Here is a 26,108-nt window from a genome sequence, read left to right on the forward strand (position 1 = left end):
CCCAGAACTTAAAGTATAATAAAATAATACAAATACAAATAAAAAGATTTAAAGTCCCCTGGACCTTGGTTTGGTTGAATTTTGTGACATGTACTTTGGGGGAACCTGGATATCCTGGTTTCTAATTTTAACAATTCATGATTAATGAGGGCCGATCACGGTGGCTCACGCCTGTAATCACAGCACTTTGGGAGGCTGAGACGGGCAGATCACGAGGTCAGGAGACAGAGACCATCCTGGCTAACACAGTGAAACCCCGTTTCTACTTAAAATACAGAAAAATTAGCCAGGCGTGGTGGCGGCCCCCCGTAGCTCCAGCTACTCAGGAGGCTGAGGCAGGAGAATGGCGTGAACCTGGGAGGCGGAGCTTGCAGTGAGCCGAGATCGCGCCACTGCACTCCAGCCTGGGCGACAGAGCAAGACTCTGTCTCAAAAAAAAAAAAAAAAAAAACCAATTCATGATTAATGTTAAGCCTATGAACCTAGTATCCCCCTTTTTTTTTTTTTTTTTAGAAAAAAAAAAAGGAACAGAAGAAATCTCCACTAACTGGCCGGGCACAGTGACTCACACCTGTAATCCCAGCTGTTTGGGAGTCTGAGGCAAGCGGATCACCTGAGGTCAGGAGTTCCACACCAGCCAGGCCAACATGGCAAAACCCCATCTCTACTAAAAATACAAAAATTAGCCGGGCATGGTGGTGGGTGCCTATAATCTCAGCTACTCAGGAGGCTGAGACAGGAGAATAGCTTGAACCCAGGAGGTGGAGGTTGCAGTGAGCCGAGATCATGCCATTGCACTGCAGGTCCAGCCTGAGAGACAAGAGTGAAACTCTGTCTCAAAATCAATCAATCAATCAATCAATCAATCTCCACTAACAGCTTTATAACCCAATTTTTTCTTTTTTCAAAATCAAGGATAGTCAATGCCCCACCCCCTTAAACCTAACTTTTCCAGGAAAAAAAAATATAGCAAATGCATTGGATCTTTTGCTCTACAAGCAAAATAGTGAATTTTACTTTCTGCTTTGGTAACATCACATTTCGATAACTCTGCTGCTCCAGTTGTTACCAGGGAAACAGCTACCTGGCTGCCAACAGCCTAAGCTGTGGGCTTTAAGCTAATCACCACTGAGAAAGACCCTGTGACTTTCCCTCTTAACTTTGCCCTCTTTCTCACCTTCTTCTCTCCCTAATGTTTTTCTCCTCCAAGGCCCTGTCACCATTTGTAGTAAAGACTCAACCTATGCTTCTGTGGGAATGGAAAATATGGGTCAAAGTAGCATGAAGCAAAGGTCACTATGGAAAGTTTCCCCAATTGCTACGCATGCTATCATTGAAAACAAAACTACATTTTGGTGTGAAAAAGACCTCAGATATCTTATTCCAGCAATTCTTTGCGTGTACCCTACCCCATTTGAAAAAATTACTGTGTCATGTTTGGCGACTATTTCAGAGATATTCACCTGTTCCAATATGATATGTTAGTCCTTTTTATTTCCCTTTCCTACTATTTGTATTTTCAGATTTTTATGCCTATTTGAATATAATTAAGTGGGGAGTTATGGAACCTATAGTACTACTTCCCAAGCTGATATTTACCACAGTTTTATGTAGCCTATACAAACATATTTCCTCCCAGTGGTAACGTATGTAAGTAGGAGACAATGTCAATATATTTCCCAAGGTGGTTTATAAAATATCTAGACCATATCAAGGCCACAAAATAAAGCTGATGTCATGTGTATAAACGTGTTTTTCTACCCTGACAATTGATAGCTTTCTAGAAATCACTTATATATTGAGAATGTTCTTCATTCATAGACTTGTTAAAAGATAATTTGGCAGGCTTGAATACCAGGACTAAAGGTGTTTAATCACTGTAATTTTGAAATTTTTGATACTCAAGATCAGATTCCAGCCCCAGGAATTTGCAAAAGTTAGAGAGACTCATCATTTTGCTTTTTCCTGAAACAGGGTGAGTTAGGTGCTTCCAAAAGCATTCACTATTTAACATTCTAGCATGAAACTTCAGTGTTAAACTTCAGGATTTTATGCCACGAGGAAAACAGCTGCTATTCATAAAGAGAAAGAGCAGTGAGAGCATATAAGTCATCCATAAATTATCCAGATTCACTGCCAACTTTGTTGTAATAAACAAGACCAAATTTGCTGATGGAAGGGGGCCCACCGAGAGCGGCTGGATGTGCTTTCTTGGATGCCATTAGTTCCTCCTCAAAGTGACAGATGTCAGGTGCCAGCTTTGTAATCAGAGTCACTTTTATCAAGCCTCCCAAACCTGCCAGAGCAATTCATCAATATCTGATAACCTGTTGCTCAAAGAAAACCCCTCTGCCTAGTAGCCAAAGTCTGCCCAGTTTATAGCAGAGAATAAGAAAGAGATTCTAGAAGAGTTTGGATAAATGTGTTGCCACATTCATGAGAAGCTTATGCACAGGGGTTGACGTAAATACTGTCAAGAAAAGAAATCAGAAATACTCATATATTTACTTGATAGCAATGTCTTCATTCAATTCTGCAAGAATGTCAAATACTAACTCATAAGGAATAATAACATTTTCTACCTCAATTTCTATAATTCTATTGACAATAGACATTTATATTATTTTTTTTTTAGTATGATATAAAGGATGTTGTGACCATTACTGGAAACATTTCAAATTCCCACTGGTGGGGTGGATTAATGTATGTCAGGAAAGCACAAAAAAATTGTTTAATGTGAAGCACTAGGAGACTAAAAAAATCTTTGTTTAATTCTTGGTAACACCTCTGCGGCCCACATATATTTTAGGCTACCTGTCTGAACTGAGAGAATGACTCCAAAATTCTGTCTCCAACAAAATATAAGCACTGAAAGTCCCATACATGACTTACATTAGATCAAACAGATGAATCGAACTCATAAACCATGAAAATAATGAGAAAAAATATACTCTTCTGTATATGTTATAAAATCAGATTTTTATAGCTTTAGTATTTTAATTTTTAAAAGCAAAGTGCAGAACAAAACCCAATTGAAAGACATTTTTAAAGTACTTTTTTTATACTATGGGCTTACTTTAATAAGTAAACTTATTAGATTTGTGCTAATTTATTTAACAAGGGAAAGAGATTCATGGAATCATACCATAACAAAGTCAAAGATAAGTGGCTTCATTGAGATAGCAATTAACTTGGTTTTCTTGCCAGGACTGAGAATAATTACAGAATGAAAAGGGGAGAATATTGATTTTATTTACCTTTTTGGTTTAATTTGAATGAGAAAGAAGTAGGACTTGGGCAGCTTTAGACTTTATCAGAATATGAAAAGATAGTATTAAAAAGTGACTTTGAGTTTCTGGTAACTTAAGAGATTATCTATCATCATCTGCAAATGTCCTTAGAAGTCTGTGTTACTAAAGTAAGATTCTAAGGGTGAAGGTAGCTATGATCTGGAAGAGGATTGGTTGGAAGTCAAAATACTTCAGTTCTACTGCCAGATCTACCATTAACTAGCTCCAAGGTCTTCAGCAAGTCACTTCTCACTTTCTGAGCTGAACCTTACATCTTTAAAAAGGAGGAGTTTAGATGAGAACTGTGGACAGTGGAGCGAGGCTGAGCAGGAGGCACTAGGGACATCCCACTCCTTCCACGCTCACCTCCATCAATTCATTTCACAAACACACTGTATTTCTTTGAATTTAGGACACCATTGAGGATGTGCCATTATTTTACATGCCACCAAGAAAGAAAGATTACTGCCAAATAAATCGTGACACCCTATCAAATGTATCCCAATTTCCGAGGCTTTAAAAAGGGGGGAAAATCAATGTCTTAGAATTGATAAAATATGAATAATTGAGCTCCTCTGTTCTGGCAGAGAGAGAGAGCTACATTCTGGAAATAAATGTTGAATGAAGTCTAGATGATCAGACTCAAAGGGTTTAAGAGACTGAGCCCGAGTGTATATGGCTGGTAGAATTGGAATACAAAACCTGATATTCTGATTCCAAGTTCAGTGATCTTCCACCATGTGACTTTGACCCCAAGACAAAGGTGGTTAAATTTCAAAGGTAGACGCAGGCCAAATGGAGACACAGAGCTACCAAACAGAAACTGGTTCATAGCTAAAAACAAGTCTTTTGCATTTTCAGTTGAGAAATGACTTTTCGTTATGCTTTGATAATTTTTGGTGACATACATAGATGCATTCAGAAAGCATCATCTTCAAACATGAAATAATACAATGTGTGTGTATTATATACACACGGTTTTATTATATGCATATACATTTGTATATATACTGTATGCATACATGCTTCTATTTACTGTTTCTATCACAATTAATATTTTAAAGGTAGGTATTAATTTTGAAGTAGAAATGGACTCTGTTTCTGTCACAGTTTCTATCTCAAAGATTTTCTTTACTCTGTGATGATTTGCTTCTGAATACTGGGAACCTGAAAGATAACTAGAAGGTAGGGGCTTGCAATCATAATTACGGTTGAAGGCATGGATTCAAGTTTCTAAATTGGAATTAGAAAACCATTGCATACAGTCCTGAAAACAACAGGACTCAAACTAGTTGATGAGAAGTTTACCAAATTATAACTGAAATACAAAAATGCAGCTGTGTGGATCAACCAAAATTCAAACAGAAGAGGTAAAAAATATAAGTTCAAATACGGGGACAACCCTGAAAGCCTGATGCTGAACTAACAGAAATATGTAGCAGCAACTTGTATCTTATAGGGAGAAATGATCAATTGTCTAAAAGCATTGGCAAGGTAAGTCTGAAAAGGACAAGTGGATGAACGGGTTCCCCTAACCTCATTATTTCAGAATTCAGCCAGGCCTTGCAATAATTATTGTGCCCCAGTTTTGAAATGTTTCACCTTTGTTTCCACTCCATGAGTGAGTATAAGAAGGGACTCATTATGGGATAAGTAGATAAAATAATTTCTACTCAAATACAATCTAAAAATCACATAATGCTTTATCATAAATTCTAAAAAGAAGTAAGATATTTTGGATTTGGGGTTAATGATGAAGAACGTGCCCAGAAAGAGGTCATGCATCACACTCCTGGTTCTGTCTTCCATTGTGATATGGTTATTAACCCAATCAGTAGCATAACACGAAATTCTTAGTTTCTATAAGTCAGGAGTCAGTGGGAAATGGAGAAGGTAATTGAAGGAGACAAGGTATACTGGAAAGAGAATTTTCTTTGTGAGAGCCGAAATAAGCCATATGTCTATGTCTATGTTTATAGCTCTATCTATATCTACATTTGGGTTATTTTAGTTACCATGCCAACAATCTCTCTGCCTGAACAGTTGTTATTGTTGTTATTTAAACTTCCTCTGTTAGATCGTAAGTCCTATAGGTAATTTCTTGGGCAAAAAATTACTCTAAGAATTATCATTGTACTCATATTTTATTCAGATGTTGTTTTTCAAAAGCACTTATTAAGTGACTTTTATGTCACTTTTTGAGAAAATAAAATATTGCCTTATCAGCTGCTTTTGTGATTTGTAAAAGGTTTTTCTTTCTGTTTAATTCACAAGGGATAAGTTAGGCTTTCTGAAGTTTATAAAGGCATGATGAAAATCATAGTAATTGTTCTATGAACAGGACTTATTCATAACAAGAAGTGATTTTCAACATACCTCATGAAGCCGGAGGTCTTTCTCATAGACAAGCTTTTTTACAAAGGCAGCTATAAATACAACCCAGGCAACCATAAGCACAATTGGAAGAGAATAAGAGACACTGGTTAGGAAGCTGTAAAACAAACAAAAAAAGAAAAATTCAGTGACCAAAATGAATGCCATACTTGCAGAGAATATAATATATAAAGAACTCACTCTCTCTTACATTGAAGTTATGATCGTGTTTTGAAATTGAAAATAATCAGTATTACCCCATTATTTATGAAGCATGAAGCTGATTTAACCATAGGTCTGTGATTTTTTTAGTGTAATGTTTCAAGAGTAAGAAAAAAAAAAGCTCTGGATTATTACATAAAATTGCCATATTGTTTAAATTGTGTTTGAGTATGTGTCTGGGAAAATAATTACTATATAGATATAATTGCAAGGCTCAAAACCTTTATGTCTAAACTAAATTCTTATCTAAAAGGCAGATTTAAAATGAGATGATGATTGGTTTACCTAACTAAAAGCTATATCTTCCAAAATTACTGTATTTATAGCTACTCTTAGGAAGATCATAGTTATTATGAAACTAAATTTCTAAAAATGAAATAAAATCTAAAGCATTCATTTGTTTTTGTTTGTTTGTTTGTTTTTTAGTAGAGATGGGGTTTCATCATGTTGGCCAGGCTGGTCTCGAATTCCTGGCCTCAAGTGATCCACCTGCCTCGGCCTCCCAAAGTGCTGGGATTACAGGCATGAGTCACTGTGCCCGGCCCAAAGCATTTGATTTAAAATGCAGACAAAGAACTTGGATTCCTCAAAGTAATGCTCTGGAAGATGCTTTATACATGGTATAGAAATGTCTATTTTGATGATGTGCTCAACTAGAGAATCACTGGAAGACATCCTCAAGCCCAGATGTATTCCTCAATGTCCTGCTCATGAAGCCTGAAAGTTAAATTGGAGTGGTTCTCAAAGCACCCAAAGAGATTACTAAAACACAAGTTTCTGGGCCCCAGCCTCTGATTTATTATATCTGGGTGGGACCATCTATTTGCTTTTTAAACAACTTCCCAGGTGATACTGATGCTGCTGGTCCAGGGACCACACCTTAGGAGCCATGGTTCTGACAATTGATGCCCTTATTTGAGCTGAGGCAAAGGCAGTAGATGTCGATGAGAGATTCTAAGTTGCTCTGTTTATGTGTTGGGCTCTGCTCAAGCTTTCACTTGGAGAAAGGTCCCAAGGCCATTTCCTTTTTTAATCTACAAGACTAAAAATTTACCTCCAAGTACCCCAAGAAAAATGTAAATATTAATGAAGCATGAGATCACTATCATTCAGTATCACTTTAGCATGCAGAAGTGTATCATTATCAGAGAGATGAGGTGTTTTTTGGTGAGGGAGCAGTGGGAGTTGAGGCCATATTCCATTTTTTTTGTTGTTGTTTCCTGGGAAACTGTATGGCATGGGGTAGCCATTTACAGACTACTTCTTGAATGAATTTTGTTTTGGCTCAGGTACAGCCCTGAAGTGATTTCTGGATCTAGAACTAGGCAAAGGCCTTCATTCATTAACAACAAATCCCCTGTAATGTTTCTTCCAAGTGATAGTGTATTTTAGATTTGGTCTAGTATAAAGCAGAAATGTTGGTCTTATAAACAGGAGGACTAGTGTAGTACCAGTTATAGCATCTTGGGCAAGTTAATTAGCCTTTCTGGATTTCAGTTTTTTCATCTGGAAAGTATGGACAATAATTCCTGCTCCTACTTACATTATGAGGTTGTTGGGTGAAACAAATGAAATAATTAATGGGAAATCACTTTATATGCAACAGTGTATATGTATGTAAGGCATAATGAACATATTCCCATAAAGAATACAGACTGCACACCCAGGTACCCACCATCCTAGGTACCAAAATTTATAAGGGGAACAAATGAGCAGGGAACTAGATAAGAATTTTACCTTAATTGACCCCATAGATCTTTATAATTTGTGCAAGCCATGGCAGTTCACACATAGTTCAGGCAGCAAAGTCCCGTCCACAACAGCCTCCACAACAGCCAGCTAACCTTGACAGTCCACTTGATGGACTCCTTACCTGCTTCCTCATGCTACTGTTGCACTGGGTTACATTACCTCATCTCATTTATAACTCTTGAAGTAGCCAAGGGAGACAGAAGCATTGAAAGAAAGAAAAAAGAAGAGAAAAGAAAAAGCCAATACCATCTGAATTGTATATAAACTGCAATAACTGGGTTGCGTAGCATGTTCAATTCCTTTAAAGTAATATTCAGCCTCAAGCTTTTATATAGGAAGGTGAGCTTGAAAACCATAATCTGCTTATTTTTTAACCATCTACAGAGTGAAGGAAGCATTCAGTGCTACCCAACTGGCAGATTTCTCGAACATTCAAATTGAATTGTCTAAAAGCATTATTGTTACTTTTTTATTCATCTAGAACAACCATTTTAGATATAGAGGATTCCTAGCAAATGAACTGATAATACATGAAAGTTTCAGGTAGCACAATATTTATCTGAAATAGTTGATCAAAATGTGTTCAAGATTTCTTTTATCAATTTGTTTTCTTAAAATTGATCATGCGCTCAGATTTTTTAAAATCCAATTTGGGAGTTGGAAGGGATTTTAAGATCGTCTTGTTCATCCCTTTCATTTGACTAGAGGGAGGTAAGCCCAGTAGACAGTGGGGAACATCAAAATCATGCAGCAATGTACTCAGGTCTGAAGTCCAATTATTCCAATTTTAGGGCCAGAATTTTTGGAGAGCTAAGGGTTTTTATAGATCATTTGGTAAACACTTTACCATCATTTTGGTATTGATGAGCAGTTATGAGGAAGCTATGCCCTGTAGTGTGAACCCTTTCTCAAAACAAGCATATTACAAAAGTTTGGTGAATGTTGTTCCTTTCATCTAATACATCTGAATGAATGGACTGAAGTGAGTTCTCAGAAAACTTGTTGATCATTAAAAAGGCTGAAAGTGCACACACTTACTTGTCTTTCATGAAGCAGGGATAAGGAATTGCTTGAACCTGGACTGCTATTTCCTGGGAGTTCCTTCCAGTTTGCAATTCAATGATTGCTCTTTCAATACTATCCTGTAAATAAATAAAAGCCCTGCCATAGATCTGGTTGTGTGATGGAGAATTGTGTGGCCCTGGAGCCCAAATCTTGGTTCTTAGGCTTCTTGTGGTCTGTGCGGTCTTGAGACTCATGCGGATGGTATATTTTATGACAGGAGGAAGAAAGACATTTTCAGAGTCATAGCCTCTGTGCCAGCTTCTGTTAGAAGGAAGCTTAAAAATAACACCTAAAAATAAAATGGCAACAACAGCAGAAAGGTTATTTTATGGTTGACGTTATTCATTGTTTGGAGAGTACACAGAGGGGACAGCCAAACAGTCAATTGAGTTAGTAATGTGACAGTAGGTTCAGGTTCTTAATTTACAGAAAACATGGTTAATTGGAGGTGTCAACCTCAGAAATTCAAAGCTGGAGTTTAAGAATATAATCACCAACTAAGTAGACAGATTAAATGCACCATTCTAAGCCACTTATTAATATAAAAACACTTTTAGATAAATAATGACTGATTATGAGGATGGACTGAACTTCACTCTGTAACTGTGTAATCCTTTTCAATCTTAATTTGAAGTACACCAACAAAATTAGACATACTTAGAGATTATAGTTGGTTGCCTACATGAAAGGTTCTCTTTTCTAAGGACATCAGAGGACCTAAGGACCCCCACACTAGTTTTCTGAGTTCTGGATGAAAGACATGAGGAAAGAATTTGGCCAATTTTAGCACAAAGAGATGCTCAAACCCTAATAGAACAGCACTTACTTCCAAAGAGTTCGTTGCTTTTGTAGAGCCTTTTAGCCTCTCTCTCCATTTCATCTATGGTTTTTGCTGCCTGAATACGGTCATATAATACACAAGAGGAAATATTTACTGTCAGGGAAGATAGTGTGTTAAGCTGATCGATGATGTCAATGTTGTTCTCTAATTTCAGTCTTAGAATATCTAAAGAGGCAAAGCAAAAGAGACAAAAAAAATTATGGTCTTGATTCTGGTCATAATTAGATGAAATACTGATTTTTTGTAAATACTAAACTAGATTATAAATAACAAAAGGCTGCAGAATTTACTCTAAAAATATCTAGTATTCTACACCAAAGAAAATGGGTCGTTATGCAAATATTCATTGAGGAGCCAGGCTAGTTACAAATACAGTAAACCTAGGTTCTAAGAAAGATACAAGATAACTTAAAAGTATATTTTGTTACAATTTAATAACAAAGAACTAAGACGAATAAACTTTTAAAAATGTATCTACATGTAGTTAGGACAAAAACTATAAACCAGAGATGCGAGTTTAGAATAAACTAAACAGAAATGCCTGCTTTGTACACGGAATGTGAATGCACAAACTGAAACAAAGGAAAGTCTATGTAGAATGCATAGGATAAATAAACTGTATTATTACATAAGCTGTGATATAGAAACATTTAAGATACCTGAAAATATATGCCACATAGTTGTGAGTTTCTAATACTGTTTGACTTAAAATCTTATGTGTATATCTTAAAATTAATACTTTTGATATCTGTATTAATCTGACAAAATGATCAGGATTTTATTTTGGGTAATTACTCTGGAATAAAGGGGACTTAATTTCTCTTCAATTTTATGATTCTTTGTGAGGAAATCAACCGGGACAAAGGGTAAATATGAAATTGCAAGTTAACAAATCATTTGGCCAATTAAATTTTTACTGACTTGATCATCATGAATACTGAGAAGGCTGTGAATATCATAAATCCCTCCTTCACAGAACCCAGACATGTCTCTTACATCGTCCAAAATAGGACTAAATTTCTCACAGAAGACAACTTCTTCAATGCATTTCTCATTAGAATTTAAAGTGAAATGTTTTACTTGATGTAGATGTTGGTGGGGGAGGGGTAAATTGTGGTTGAACAGTGGCCTCCAGCGGCCACTGGAAATCAACACAACACCAAGGAATTATTTAGAAATTCTGGTAGACAGGATCATAAAAACACTTCAAGGGGTCAGAGTCCCCCGAATTCAAACTATATAACCTCTTCAATACTAAGTTACATGTGTAATTATACAAACATAAGAGTCTCAGTGCTACGTTCATTTTAATCTTATTTTAAATTCTTAGCCTCACTTCCTAGTTCAGAAGTTAGAAATGACAAAATTTATCTAAGAACTTTGCAGTTTAGCCCTGATGTGTTAATCAAATAGTTCCTTGCCCAAATGATACTTTTAGAGAGTAAATCCACTAGTACCTTTATTTAATCAAGCTGGGTTGACTATCGTAATATGTGTACAATCATATACAATACAAATATAGGCATAATTCTTCCCCAGTGGTTTAGAACCTAAATCATTTACGTCCCAGCAGTGCCAGGGAGGGGGAGGGGCATTTGCTCTGCTACTGCCAAATTCTGATGCTCTCAATCCGTTTCTCATACCCATGGTTGCATAGCAACAGTGAATCAGACACAGCCTGAATAAGATGTCTTGCATCCCTTAGGTAGAAGGTGGGGACATGGCAGAGGCAATGCATAAGTTTAGACAGCTTCCTTTGATCTTCTGCAGCCTCTTCCTTTTAAACGACCATGTGAGGAGGACCCAACCTTGAATACTGATTTCAGTGTATTTTCTTTTGAGTCTCCCCATTGCGTTTTTCTTGCTTTTGCTAACTCTGTATCTCTTCTAATTACATTCTGGGTTAGTCAAGTGATACTGAGGCCAGTGGAGATAAAAATGTTAAATGTAGCCATAAATAAATAATTTCATTTTCCCTTGTCCTTAAGGACTTGCCTTTCATCAAGTCACTAAAATAAAGTGCTCCCTTACTTCTAACAACCTACCTATGATTGAAGAAAAAAACTGCATTTATATTACATTATAATAATAATAATAATTTTTTTTTTGAGACAGGGTTTTACTCCTGTCACCCAGGCTGAAGGGCAGTGGCATGATCTTGGCTCACTGAAACCTCCACCCCCCAGGTTCAAGCAATTCTCCTGCCTCAGCCTCCCAAGCAGCTGGGATTACAGGCATGCACCACCATGCCCAGCTAGTTTTTGTATTTTTAGTAGAGATAGGGCTTCACCATGTTGGCCAGGCTGGTCTCGAACTCCTGACTTCAAGTGATCTGCCCGTGTCTGCCTCCCAAAGTGCTGGGATTATAGGCGTGAGCCACCACGCCTGGCCTACATTATAATTATTGAAACTAACTACAGACACTGGGCATCCAAATAAACATGACTGCTTGTAATTGTACAACTAACTCGGAAGAAGACAGGGGGGATATATCCAGGGTCTCATTTTTCTTTGAGTAGCTAGCTACAAACTAAGTACAGGAGAAAAGGGGGAAAATGTAATCATATGGAACAATGTTGTTTATATTTCCGACATGACTCATGAATAAAAGCTTTGTGAATTTGGACTCACCGAGTTCATCTATCTGTTTCAATAGTTCAACAGCATCGAGTCCCACGGAGAACTTTACAAAAACTTGCACAAAAGGGTTCCTTAGAGTATTCTAACAAATAATAATTAAAAATCAGTTTCAATACAAGAAAAATCATGTTTGACATTGTCTCTCTAATAACCACCACAGTGAAGTGCAGTAACCACAACTGGGCATTATCAATGCACTGTCTTGCAAAGGCTCACAGAGAAATCCTTGAGAAGAAAAGAGAAGACTGGGGGTTGGTAATGACTTGACAGGCTGGGCTGTTGCTTGTCTATAGATACAAATTGGTCAGCATGCACAGTGGCCAGATGTGACTACAATTATCAACATTAGAAATTTATATTCGATTTAACAGGATTTTTCCTCATGGCTATATTATTCCTTTTTAATGTATACTATACACAATGTTGTGATTCATGGTTGAACTTTGTTCACTTGAAACAAAACTCTTAAAAATCATGATGTCTCCATGGAATCTGACATCACAACTGATTTGTATTCAAGTTCTACTACTTCCTAGCCTGAAGCTTTTAGCAAGTACCTTTTCCAGTCTCAGGTAACCTTTTGGTGAAGTAGGTCTAAGAATGCCTCATCACATCAGAATAGTCCATTTCAATTATTATAATAATATTTTTGTACTGTCGTAAGTGCAACTATGTGAATATGAAAGAATAAATTGATGATAAAACTTTAAATTCTATCAATGGAAAGGCTGAAAAATTAAAAGAAAAACATAATTGCTTTAAAATATAAAGGCCTTTATAGCTATTTGCCAAATTAGAAGACATAACTTCTATCACTCTGGGAGTACTATTACCTAATATTTGTTGAGCTTTTATAATACCATGTGCTGGGCACCGTCTTATAGAGTTTAACTTGACTTTCTCACTTTGTTTACAACAACACTTTGAGGTAAGTGCTATTATTACCTCTAAGTAATAGATGACAAAGCTATGGCTAAAGAAGCTATGTAAATTCTCCTAAGGACACACAATTAATAAGGGCTAAGGGAAAAAATGAAGGAGAGAATTCAACTCAATTAAAGAAATGTTTTTTCATCATATGCATAAATTCATGGCCTGGTTTTTATGTAAGTGAGGCTTGATTGTCCTTTTAGAGCCCCGTTTGGTACAATATAGTCTCATGTCCTTCTTACCAGTGTCTTTTGTTTTATTGTCATGGGGATGAATGACTAAGAAAAACATATTAGTTGAGCACATATATAATAGAATTAGTTTGCTAAATCCATAGCTACTGAGGGTTCTAAAAGCAGCTGGTGGCATGTAGACTGATGGCTAGCTATCATGCAGCTACATGCTGTGATAACAGTCCTTTAAGATCTGTTTATCAGGAATTAGCTTCTGCATCTTGGAAAATCTGTATCAGAGCATCACTAACAAATAAAGTACTGTGTTAGTTGCAATGTGGAGACAATCCATTAAACCCTATTTCAATTCTCCCATCACTCCTTTTACAATCAATCATATGACATCTAATAATAGGTACAATGTATATTATTTGGGTGATGGATATGCTAAAAACCCTGATTTGATCAGTACTAATCCATGCATGTAGCAAAATTGCATTTGTATCACATAAACGTATACAAAATTTAAAAATACCAAAACACCAAATGCTTCCGCATATGTGATCTTCACAAGTCTGTCATTACCAATATACTAATTTTAGAGATCCATAAGCTGCAGTTCACGTACTTTAAGTCATTCACCTAAGGGTTCACAGTGGCAAAGCCAGTTCTTGTGCCAAAAGCTTAAAATTTCAAATTCTGTGCATATTTACAATATTAAGTATTTCCTCAATAATTGAAAATAATTAATTTTGCTCTGGACAGAATCAAGATCCTTCCATTAGATGATGATCCCTTTATGAACACAATCTCAGAGATTCCAGCAAATTACAGTACTTTGAAACTATTATGTATAGAACACATCCTGTTAATTCACCACTTTAGCTAACAAAACTTTTCTTAAGAAAATCATGTGTGGCTTTTTTTTCTCCTCCTGGAGAAAAAGTCTTAGGAGAAAATAGCAATGTGTTGTTCAGGAAAATATATTTGTCATGAAGTACTATCTAAGTAGCCTTCGTTTTCTGAGACTCACTAGAAAAGGCCACTTAAAATGAGCATGCTTAGAATTAGAACCAAAAATTAATAGGAAATTGTAGGGAAGACATTTGATGAAAAGTTTATGTTATTAAATGTCTATTTTAGAAATTTATTTAATCATTTATGATAAAATTTGGGTTGTAATTATAACTATGCATTGTTAGTCAAAACAAAGACTGAATAAAAGCACCTTTGGAGTATAATTTTTCTGACCATCTCATATCATATAATATCCTCCATTCTAAGTTTAACTTCCTAAGCATGATCATACAAAAGGGCATTTTTTTCCCAAAAATATTTTAGGGCTCCATTACTCTTCCAAGGACCTCTCTTTGATATGCAAGCCAGTCTCTTGAAGCTCCTAGGTTGTCACCATTCCTGCCAATTTTCTTTTCTCCAACTGATTACTGGGCTAATTCTGCTGCTCCATCTTCAGTTGCCAATATCTCTGTGATTGGAACATTTCCCCACATTATTTGCATCATCTTCAGAAATTCCTGCCTTTTTTTTTTTTTTTTTTTTTTTTTTTTTTTTTTTGAGATGGAGTTTTGCTCTTGTTCTCCAGGCTGGAGTGCAGTGGCGCAATCTCAGCTCACTGCAACCTCCACCTCCCGGGTTCAAGCGATTCTTCTGCCTCAGCCTACCGAGTAATTGGGATTACAGGCGCCCGCCACCACATCTGGCTAATTTTGTATTTTTAGTAGAGATGGGGTTTCTCCGCATTGGTCAGGCTGGTCTTGAACTCCCGACCTCAGGTGATCCGCCCTCCTCAGCCTCCCAAAGTGCTGGGATTACAGGCGTGAGCTACCGCACCTGGCCTAGAGCACTTTTTCCAATTATAACTTTTGCTTCCTTAAGTGGCCTTAAACGTAAATTCAGATAAATACATTAACGAGAACACCTTGTGTATAACATGTCAAACTGAATTTGGAATTTATTAACACATGTGTCATAAATTTCTACCATGGAATTCCCCAAGTTTAATGTTCTCTAGCCTATTGGTATTTTAGGAATTCTGGTTAAGATAGCAAAGGAGAGTAATTTAAAGGAGAGAAATCAATAACAAACATTTTTGTAGCATTTTAAACTTTTGAAAAACTGATTTACATCACTAGTTATGTCTCTAGATCAACTTGTAAGATGTCTTCTCTGAATTACAGACAGAGGAGCTGCAGTACCAGAGGTGAAGTTAGCCAATTATGAATATGAGTGATAGATCAGTTACCCTGTCTCAGACCTTCTCTCTGGAAGAGAGGCAATTTAATCTGTTGAATACGGAAAGTTACCCTCTTCCCATTCACATATTGAAGGCAATTAAAATCTCAAAGAATTCAAATTCCTACTAAGTTGAATGACAGAAGCATCTCACACCTGGAGCATTGGAATTGCCTGGTTTAACAGATGGAAGGAATTCATGAAAAGTGGCGACTTATCCATCCACTCTTGAGATTTTTCTCTTAATTCCGCCAGCTGTCTCAGAGTTACATTGGACTTAATGACAAAGAAACAAAAGAAGTGTGATCCATTAGTATTTTGTCTATATTTTAACAAGGTATCTTAAGATTGTTCTGTTACGTAACTTCAAAAGACAGTTCTAAAACATGAAGTTAGTACAAAAAATTGTCAGAAATTTCCCACATGGTCAAAAGTTTCAAATGACAGCTTTCATAGGGTCAAGTTCATTTATAAAAATTCTGGATAATTTAGGGTTTGATTCATGTCCAGAGTGAGTTTATAGCCAAAATGAAAGCCTGACTTCTGGAGTTCTTACCAGTTTTTCATTTTCACCAACGATACACTTAACTTTACTATTAAAGAAACATCCTAGTTCGAGGATAGCAGAAGGATATTCTCAGGTATTGCTGCTGAGAATAGATGTTAGAGGTATTTGGAAAGCAATTTGACAATGGCTATTAAAATAAAATACAATATCCTTCAACCCCTCAATTCTGAACATTCATCTTATTGAAATAAAAATACTGCTACATAACACCAATACACAAGAATATTTATTGCTACGTTGTTTATATGAGCAAGAAAAAAAAACACACACACACACAAAACATTGGAAACAAAATTAATGCCCAACACCTGATGATTGGATGAGTAAATTCGGTGTTATAAAAAAAAATGTGCAATCTCTAAAAAGAATGAATTAAATTATACCTATTGAGTTGGAAAAATTTTCACAATGTATTCTTGTATGAGAAAAACTATATATAAAAAAGGATTAAAATGCAGTATCATTTTAATGCAGTGACCTCAAAGAACTCTGCTTATGAATATATGTGGTATAATAATCTATAAAGGATTGGAGTAATAGAATAAATTATAGGAAGATGCATATATGAATGCTAACATACATTAGTTTATATGAAAGGAAGAATAGGATCAAGAGAAGAGGAAAAGGGGAGGTGAGAACCAAATACAAAAGGGGGAAAAAAAAAAGACCACGCTTAAAACATAAGCTCATATGCTGCTGAGGTTGTGAAGAAAAAGGAACACTTATACATTGTTGGTGGGAGTGTAAATTAGTTCAGCCATTGTGGAAGACAGTGTAGCAATTCCTCAAAGACCTAAAGACAGAAATACCATTCGACTCAGCAATCCCATTACTGAGTATATATCCAAGGGAATATAGGTCATTCTATTATAAAGATGCATGCATGCATATGTTCATCACAACCCTATTCACAACAGCAAAGAATCAACCTACATCCCTAACAATGATAGATTGGATAGAGAAAATGTGGTACATGTGCACCATGGGATACCACACAGCCATAAAAAAGAATGAGAGCATGCCCTTTGCAGAGACAGGGATGGAGCTGGAGGCCACTATCCTTAGCAAACCAACACAGGAATAGAAAATCAAAAACCACATGCTCTCACTTATAAGCAGGAGTTAAATGATGAGAACACATGGACATAGAGAGGGGAACAGAAGGGTGGAGGGTGGGAGGAGGAAAAGGATCAGGAAAAATAACTAATGGGTACCAGGCTTAATACCTGGGTGATAAAATAATCTGTACAACAAACCCCCATGACAGAAGTGTACCTGTGTAACAAACCTGCACTTGTAACCCTGAACTTAAAATAAAAGTTAAAAAAAATCAACAAATAATTGTTTATTTAAATTGAAAAACAAAGTTCATATATAACTCAATTTATGCAAAACTACATAGGAATATATAGTCAGTAAAGCAAATAAGGTATTAAATCACAGTTTTTATAAAAATGGACAGAGATTAAATTGAATATTCTTTGATAATAATGATCGCTGTCCATTATTCTGTAGCATATAAAAATAATGTTATGTTCATATAATTATAGTTGAATGGCCAAGTAATGGTAAAACAGAGATTTTTCTTTTACTTTAGCTTCGTCATTTTAAAAGTACTAGGTTTATAAATTCAAATAATTAAAGCCAACTTTAAAGTGAGAGGGAAATACTATTACGGTTAAATGAAGTAAATGGTAAGTATAGTTAATAATGTTGTCTTATTCGACATCTATCTTCTATATAAATGAGACGTTAAATTGTACAACTAAATATGAAGCCAAGAATCTATACTTCAGGGATTGTTTTTGTTCCAACTAGTTATATAATGCTCAATATTACTTTTTCTAGTACAATAATTTTTACATACTTTGAAAGTTAGACACCAGTTGCAGAGGACTTTTCTGCTTTTTGAGATAAATGGAAAAATCTGAGGTCTTGCTTCAACTAACCTCATTCTCAAATGTTAACATGGTTCATTTCTCTTCAAAGGGCTCCCACCCAATCTGTACTGCTTGCACATATCCAGGGCAGAAGTTGAGAATTTTACTAACAGTTTCAGAAAGCCAAGGATAATAATAATAGTAGGTAAGATAGAAAGAAATCAGTCAGCTAAAGTAAATTTGGAAGTTGACTACTTTAAAAAACATCTTAATAGTCAAAATAGAAACTGAGTTATAATGGTCAAACCTTTTCCATTATTGCCTTTGTGACTGGGTTATATGGTGCATACAAAATTCTTCCCAACAACATAGGTTTCAAGAAAGCCCAAATCACAGGTCCAGCGGGCATGTTAATGATGTCTTTATAAAGGGAGAAGCAAAATGGTGCTGGAAGAAAAAAGTGAAATAAAACCATTTAATAGATGTACTTCAAATCCATTTCCTCATGGCAAATTGACAGAGATTATTCTTATCACACCCACAAATACATGCTCTAGTACTTCCTATATTATTAACAGATGTGAGGCATCTGGTGTCAAAGTAAGAAAGCACAGTAACAAATCTTTTTTAGGTGAGAAAGTTTAACCCAATAAGCAAGCCCAGAGTAAGTGATGGCATTTTGCCAGGAGGAAATAGAAAACGTGAAAGCCACATTTCAGAATGGCTAACAGATTCATTTCCCGGCATTTACTTTTTTAAAAAATACACAAAAACCAACCACTGGGATAGTACCAGATACATAAGAGCTGTTCAATAAATGCTTGGTGAATGAATAAAAAGATGAATAAATGAATCCAGTTGCTATACTAAACACCCATATATTATTTGAATGAGCTCACTCATCACATTTTGCATCTCCAAGTTTATAGAGCAAGTAAATGGTTTTGATGTGCCACTAGACATTTACAGTTCTGCTGCAGTCATGCAACTCTACCATGTGTGATAAAAATTCTAATTCTAGAAAGTTAGGAAAAAAATTTCAACCCAAACAGATTTAAGGCAAGTTTTTATATTGTCTAGAAGGCTCAGTGATGACTGACAAAATCTAAGTGTAGTATTGTAGTTAAGAGAATAGTCTTTGTAGCAGAGTACCTGGGTTCAAATGACAGCTCAGGCACTTTCAAGTTGAGCGACACTGGCCAGGTTACTTACCCTCCTTGTACTCCACTTCCCCGTACTAAGATGAGTTAATGTATATAACATTCTTGACATGTGGTAAGTGCTGTATAAGTATTTTCTATTTTTATTCTTGGGGAAAATTAATACTTCATTTATCATAAAAAACTAAGACAGAATAGACAGTATTCTTATTGTCATTAAGGGCAACTGTCATGCTTATTTTAAAGTATACTCACTGGTATTTATGGGAATTCCATATTTTGAAGCAATTTGCTCTTTAGTTAATTTATAAGTCAAAAAATCCTTGGTGTGGTTGCCTTTTGGCCTCTGGGAAGAGGGCAGCATGGAAGTTAAATATTCAGTGGTAATTCCTTGAGAACATAATGCTTGGGAGATGGTGCTAAATGATCCTTGCGGTGTGTTCATTCGGTTGCTTCTGTACATTGCCTGTGAGACAAAAATCCACAATTTATTGACACTATATGAGCTTTAGAAGCTACTGAAAACAACAGAGAAAGAGAACCTGATAATACTTAGAGTATCCTTACAGTTTCCATAATTCCTTTTATATGTTTATTCCAAATGTAAATGAAGAACAATAAACTTCACTAATTAAAGTGGCAAAAATTGTTGCTAGGTAGAAGACTTTTCTTGTAGGTGTTGTTTTTTTTTTTTCAATGTACTACGATTGAAGCTGAATGTATTATAACTACTCAATATGACAGAAGGCATTTTTCAACAAGAACATTACTGGGTGACTTTGCTACCTGTGTTAATGGAACACTTCTGGGCAGATGCATTTGCTTCAGGGATCTCATTTTGTCTAGCAGCGGATGTGTGCCAGAAGCCATCTGATTGAGAATCTCTTTTAGTCTTATGAAGAGCTCCATCATCTTTTCTACTGGCTTTTGATCTTTCCTCGGGAAAAACACCTAACAGAAACAGAATAAAAATAAATGCTTTATGTGGAAAAATTGAATCCTCATGCATTGTTGGTAAGGTTGTAAAAAGGTACAGCCACTTTGGAAAACATTTTTGAAGTTTATTAAATAGTTAAATGTAAATTTAACACTCAACCTGACAATTCCATTCCTGGGCGTTTACCTAAGAGAAGTGAAAACATGTCCACACAAAGATTTGTATGTGAATGTTTATAGCAGCATTATTCATGATAGCCAAAAAGGGAAAACAATCCAGGTGAGTGGACAAAGTATATATTCTTAAAATGGAATACTATTTGGCAATAAAAGGAAATGAAATACTGATACATGTACAATATGTATGAAACAAAAAAATTATATTAAGTGAATGAATCCAGGCAAAAAGACCACATATTTCATGATTCAATTTATATGTAACATCTTTTTAAAAAGGCAAATCTACAGAGACAGAAAATAGATTAGAAGTTGCTTGGTCTAGAGATTGAAATGAGACGTAACTGCAAATAGACATGAGGTTTCCTTCGGAAGTAATGGAAATGTCCTAAAATTAGATTGTGGTAATAGTTGCACAATTCTGTATATTTACTAAAAAAATCATTGAGTTAATCACGTAAAATGAGTGATTTTTATGGTATATAAATAATACCTCAATAAAGTTGCAAAAATAGATGATTTTATAAGTCATAAAGGCAAATGTCAACTACATATTTCTTCATGTATACTATTGCTCAAAAATGATATAATATGCACCTAAAAATTAAAATAAAACTGTCAAAAGGCTTACATGATTTATCAGGCTAAGTCATTTTAATCCCATAATGCTTATGTGCTACAAGAAGAAACATTGAAAATGTTTTAAAATTTTAATGTAATTTTTTTATCCTCTTATTTCATTTATTCAGGAACATGAATTGAGTGCCTGCTGTGTTCCCAGCACTGGGTGAGGTGATGGCTATGCAGTGGTGCTGAAGCTGGCACCATCTCGGTACTCACAGAACTTTGATTTATTAGGAGGAACAGATATCAAACAAGCCAATGAACCAAAGGCTGGGGCATATGAGAAGGTAGGGAGTGTTTAGCTAGGAAATCAAAGGAGACCTTTCCAAAGCAAAATCTCAAAGAATGAGAAAGAAGATACCATTGGAAGAACAAGAAGAGGAAGGGCATAGGCAGAGGGGCAAAGCTGTTTGAGGTCCCTGAGAGAAAACCTGTGATATTTCTAAGGAAGTCAAAGACCAAGATTTTGAGCACAAGATTCAGTTAGAGAGGTAGCTTTGTGTTCGTATCTCCCACACCGCCCATCTCTCAGTCATGAAGATATGGTTACCTCAATAGCAGAGCTCCTGATTCCAATCATATTTTAAAAATTAGAACCAACATTTTTTTCTATTTTCTATTGCAGTTCTGCCAGAATTCTAGGCATTCCCACATTAACGTGAAATAAATTGGCATGCCGACGTTTAACGGCTAGACTCAACAGCAAATATTTAGTTTGATATCTGCTCTGTAGAGGCATTATAAAATTAGAGTTAAAATTTTAGGCGAAGTAATAATAATAATTTCATGTCATATGCATTGTAGGTTATAGTTTATGTAAAATAACCATTGGCTGAGTTAATGGGTATTTGCTTCATTTCCCTATGGGCCAGACACTGTTCTTTGCATTTAAAATATTTCAGTGAACAAAGAGGCCCTTGTGGAACTAACATACTAGTGGTGCAAACGGCAAATACATTTTAAAAATGGGCGAAGCACGATGGCTCACACCTGTAATCCCAGCACTTTGGGAGGCCAAGGTGTGAGGATCACTTGAGGTCAGGAGTTCAAGACCAGCCTGGCCAACATGATACAACACGTTCCCTATTAAAAATACAAAAATTAGCCGGGTGTGGTAGCACACATTTGTAATCCCAGCTACTCAGGAGGCTGAGGCACAAGAATTGCCTGAACCCAGGAGGTGGAGGCCGCAGTGAGCCGAGATGGCACAACTGCGCTCCAGTCTGGGTGGCAGAGAAAGACTCTGTCTCAAAAAAAAAAAAAAAAGTTTAAACATGAAAATTTAATAAAATATATAGTTGGCTGGAAGCAAAACAGAAGCCAGAATAGGAAAAGGGGATTTGAGAGTGCTGTAGGTAGCACTGGTTGCATTTTAAATAGGGTGGTCAGGGTAGACCTTACTGAAAAGGTCAATGTTAAGCAAAGACAAAAAAAAAAATAGCCTTGCAAATCATGTGAAGGGTTGTCTCTGGAGTTGTGCCACACAGCAACTCTGGAGCCAGGGTCCAGAAAGTAGCCAAGTAAGAAATGAGATTTTAGTGATGAGGAATCATTGTGCAGATCATAAGGCACTTGTAAAATTTGGGGGTTTACTTGAATCAAATGGAGATCCAGTGGAAAGTTTTGAGCAGAAGGGTGATATAATGAGACTTTTAAAAGGATCAGTCAGGCTGCTTGCAAGGTGCTAGGGAGAGGGGTAGAGGGTAGGTGTGGAAGCAAGGGATATGGTTAGGAGACCACTGAAGAAATATAGGCGTGAGATGACAGTAACTCAGAACAGGATTATTTATAACTAGTCCAAAACATTTTTATCCCTGTGGCTATGTCTCAAAAATATGTCAGCTATTTCCTTTCGATTGTGTTTACTACAGAGAAGGATAATTCTTCAGTGTTTTTAAGAACATGTAAATATTTTTGACCCAGGTTAAATTTGGGTGAACATAGGTGCTTAATTTTCCTATGTTTATATTTTTCTTTCGGTTATTTAGTAAATAAGTACTCATAGAGCATCTGCATATTGCAAGATGAAGTCAATGCTGACTTTACTAAGCTCTTATAACAACCATTTGTTTTTCCTTCTGGGTATGTAATGGTAGCCTCTATCTAAATTGATGAAGGAAACAGGAAATTTTTTTTTTAAGAACGCCAAAAAAAGCCTATTTTTAATTAAGAAAACCCTTTTTTCTAATCTTTTTTAACCCTACCAACTTCATGTCTGTTCACTGTTAAAAAAAATAATAATTGCAACATTTGCATTTAACACTTTTGAGATACAACATTTGTATTTCACAGTAACAGTACGTATTAAATTTAATAATTGGTCTCTGATACACAAACCGAGAGTTAGTAAGGAATAATATCAGTTTCCACATCTATAAAACGTGCAAAATTGCAATAAATGATCTCTAAGGTTGCATTTAGCTTTAACATAATGCAATAATTCCAAAAGCTGAATAAATGGATCTCATCCCTCATAGTATCAGAGAACATAAATGTATAATTAAATAGTTTTATATAAACCATGAATATAAACATATTTAACCAGCAGCAACTTGCCTTGTATGTGAAGTTGTAAATGTTTAAGTAGTGCAGAAGGGTGAGTCCGATGAGGTAAGACTGCCGGGATCTCTCTGAAAGAGACAGGTTGCAGAATTCTTTCATTGCATCTTCTAGTTTGGGAGTGGTGATATTAGTATCACAGGAATGTAGCCAGAACACCTGAGAAATAATCTGCAAATGGAGGAAGAAAAATATTTCAACTGTGAATCATTCGAGAGTCAACTGTTCATTTTGTGAGGTTTTCTGTATACTCTAAATTTTAAACTAAAACAAAAGGTCCTCAAGAATCAAACAACTTTTCATCTAAAGCACTAATTACTATTAATAAAACAATAGAGAATTAATAGTTCACTTAAGAAATAAGATGGGAGGCCGGGCGCGGTGGCTCACGCCTGTAATCCCAGCACTTTGGGAAGCTGAGGCGGGTGGATCACGAGGTCAGGAGTTCGAGACCAGCCTGGCCAACATGGTGAAACCTCATCTCTACTAAAGATACAATAAATTAGCCGGACGTGGTGGCGGGCGCCTGTAATACCAGCTACTCGGGAGGTGGAGGCAGGAGAATCCCTTGAACCCTGGAGGTGGAGGTTGCAGTGAGCTGAGATTGCGCCATTGCACTCCAGCCTGGGAGACAGGGTGAGACACTGTCTCAAAAATAAAAGAAAAAAGATGGGGAAAAAAGAGACAAGGAGACATTCAGGATGGCCCCTGGATTTCTTGCCTGAACAGCTGTGTGAATGATGATACCAAGAAAGACAAGCGGTTTGGAGTAAGTTTGGGGAAAACATTAGTTTAAGACTTTGCTCCCTGACTGGGCGCGGTGGCTCACGCCTGTAATCCCAGCACTTTGGGAGGCTGAGGCAGGCGGATCACGAGGTCAGGAAATCAAGACCATCCTGGCTAACACAGTGAAACCCCGTCTCTACTAAAAATACAAAAAATTAGCCGGGCGTGGTGGCGGGTGCCTGTAGTCCCAGCTACTCGGGAGGCTGAGGCAGGAGAATGGTGTGAACCCAGAAGGCGGAGCTTGCAGTGAGCGGAGATTGTACCACTGCACTCCAGCCTGGGCAACAGAGCATGACTCCGTCTCAAAAAAACAAAAACAAAAAAAAAAAACTTTGCTCCCTTTAAAATCTCACTCTTAATAAATTCAAATTGCATTTAATTTTTGTAATCATTAAAAGTTATAATCTTAGGCAATATACTCTGTGGGTCCAGAGATGTAAAGCAAAGAAAAAGAGCTTCAGATCCTACAATCATGTGAATCACCCATCTTGAACAGTAATGCTCCTGTAGATAGTGAGGTATGATTACGCAAAATAAGATGTCATCTTTATTGCCACCGAGTTGAAATAAAGAGAAAAGCGTATAACATTCAAGGCCATAGGAACTTTTCACTCTTTCCTCTTGAAAGTAATAAGAATGTAGACTCTCCATTTACATGTTTTATTTACTAAAATGAACCTGCTCTATAGAAGCCAAAAACTTGATTGCTGAAATTATATCTTAGGATCAAATAATCAAAAGGTGAGATTAAAGAGAAAAGATCAATGAATATTATCTACTAGTACAGTAAAGGCAAAGCTGTTTTAATTTTTGTATGGGGGAACCAATTAAAATGACAAGAGATAGCTGCAATATTTTTTAAGGGGAACCTTAAAGGCTTTTTAGAAACTATCCAATATTGGAAAATAACTGGGCTGTGCTTAGAAATGACACACTCTGTCACACATAAGGTTTGAATGGATGAGGCCTTAAGCTCTGCAGCTCTTTTGGAAAATTTCCATGACACTTCCAGACAATGGACTTGGAAAAAGAATAAAAGATAAGACATTTTGAGTGGAAAACCCTATTACCAGCATATGAAGAAATGACATTATTCATTTTCACATCAAAAAATATTTACTACAACCACAAACTTACCCTTAGTTCCCTTGACCACATCTATTGTATATGCTATGTCTTGCTGTAGGACTTTTAAAAAGTAAAAACGAATATCCATTTTAATTTTAGTTGCAAGCAATAGTAAGTAGTCTCCATATATTTTCCCCCAATTAGGTTACTGAAGTTTGACTTTGATAGCATTTGAGTAGGTACAAATTCAACTCAGACAATGTAATTGCGACAGTGAATATAATTCTTTTTTTTTTTTTTTTTTTTGAGACGGAGTCTCGCTCTGTCGCCCAGGCTGGAGTGCAGTGGTGCGATCTCAGCTCACTGCAAGCTCATTGATTGAGGAAGCCATCTGGGGGTAAGGAAAAGGAAAGAACAAATGGGGCATGGGAAAGGACAAGGAAAAATAAAGAAAAAAGGGACACATAGTGATAAAATTCTTGCTTCAGAATTTTTCTTCTATCTTTAATGAGGCCTCCAGGTTTATCACTTGCATAGAAAATTCACCAGATTAGCATGCAACTTCTCAGTGTTTAACTGGTAAGCGCTCAACAAATGCTAAATGCTATTTAAATTTCTAAGAACTGCATATAAGTACAAACACATGACACCCCACCTCAGCTCTGTTATCAGGGATGGGAATGGCCAGCAACTTGTCAATAGTCCTGTTGGACATTCCTGTTGTTCTCCTTAAATCTTCTTTCAGCTCTTCAACATTTTTAAACATTTCTAGTAACTGACCTGCAAGAAGAAAAGTGTAAAAAGAAAACAC

General features: G+C 36.3%; 1 protein-coding gene across 3 annotated transcripts in view; it reads right to left on the bottom strand.

Annotated features, from left to right (window-relative positions):
• The window catches only part of ABCA12 (ATP binding cassette subfamily A member 12), a 206,679-nt gene that overhangs the window by 60,300 nt on the left and 120,271 nt on the right, over positions 1-26,108 (bottom strand). For all 3 annotated transcript variants that reach the window (XM_016950439.4, XM_063790735.1, XM_063790734.1), the window contains 10 exons: positions 25,953-26,077; positions 23,441-23,614; positions 19,934-20,098; positions 19,403-19,613; positions 18,295-18,434; positions 15,696-15,815; positions 12,175-12,265; positions 9,529-9,708; positions 8,676-8,991; positions 5,667-5,781 (listed from right to left, as the gene is read on the bottom strand). In XM_016950439.4, the coding sequence (XP_016805928.3) occupies positions 5,667-5,781; positions 8,676-8,991; positions 9,529-9,708; positions 12,175-12,265; positions 15,696-15,815; positions 18,295-18,434; positions 19,403-19,613; positions 19,934-20,098; positions 23,441-23,614; positions 25,953-26,077 (1,637 nt within the window). The remainder of the gene's footprint in view (positions 1-5,666; positions 5,782-8,675; positions 8,992-9,528; positions 9,709-12,174; positions 12,266-15,695; positions 15,816-18,294; positions 18,435-19,402; positions 19,614-19,933; positions 20,099-23,440; positions 23,615-25,952; positions 26,078-26,108) is intronic.

Source organism: Pan troglodytes, chromosome 13, assembly GCF_028858775.2.
Source record: "Pan troglodytes isolate AG18354 chromosome 13, NHGRI_mPanTro3-v2.0_pri, whole genome shotgun sequence".
In the NCBI taxonomy this organism is placed as follows: Eukaryota; Metazoa; Chordata; class Mammalia; order Primates; family Hominidae; genus Pan; species Pan troglodytes.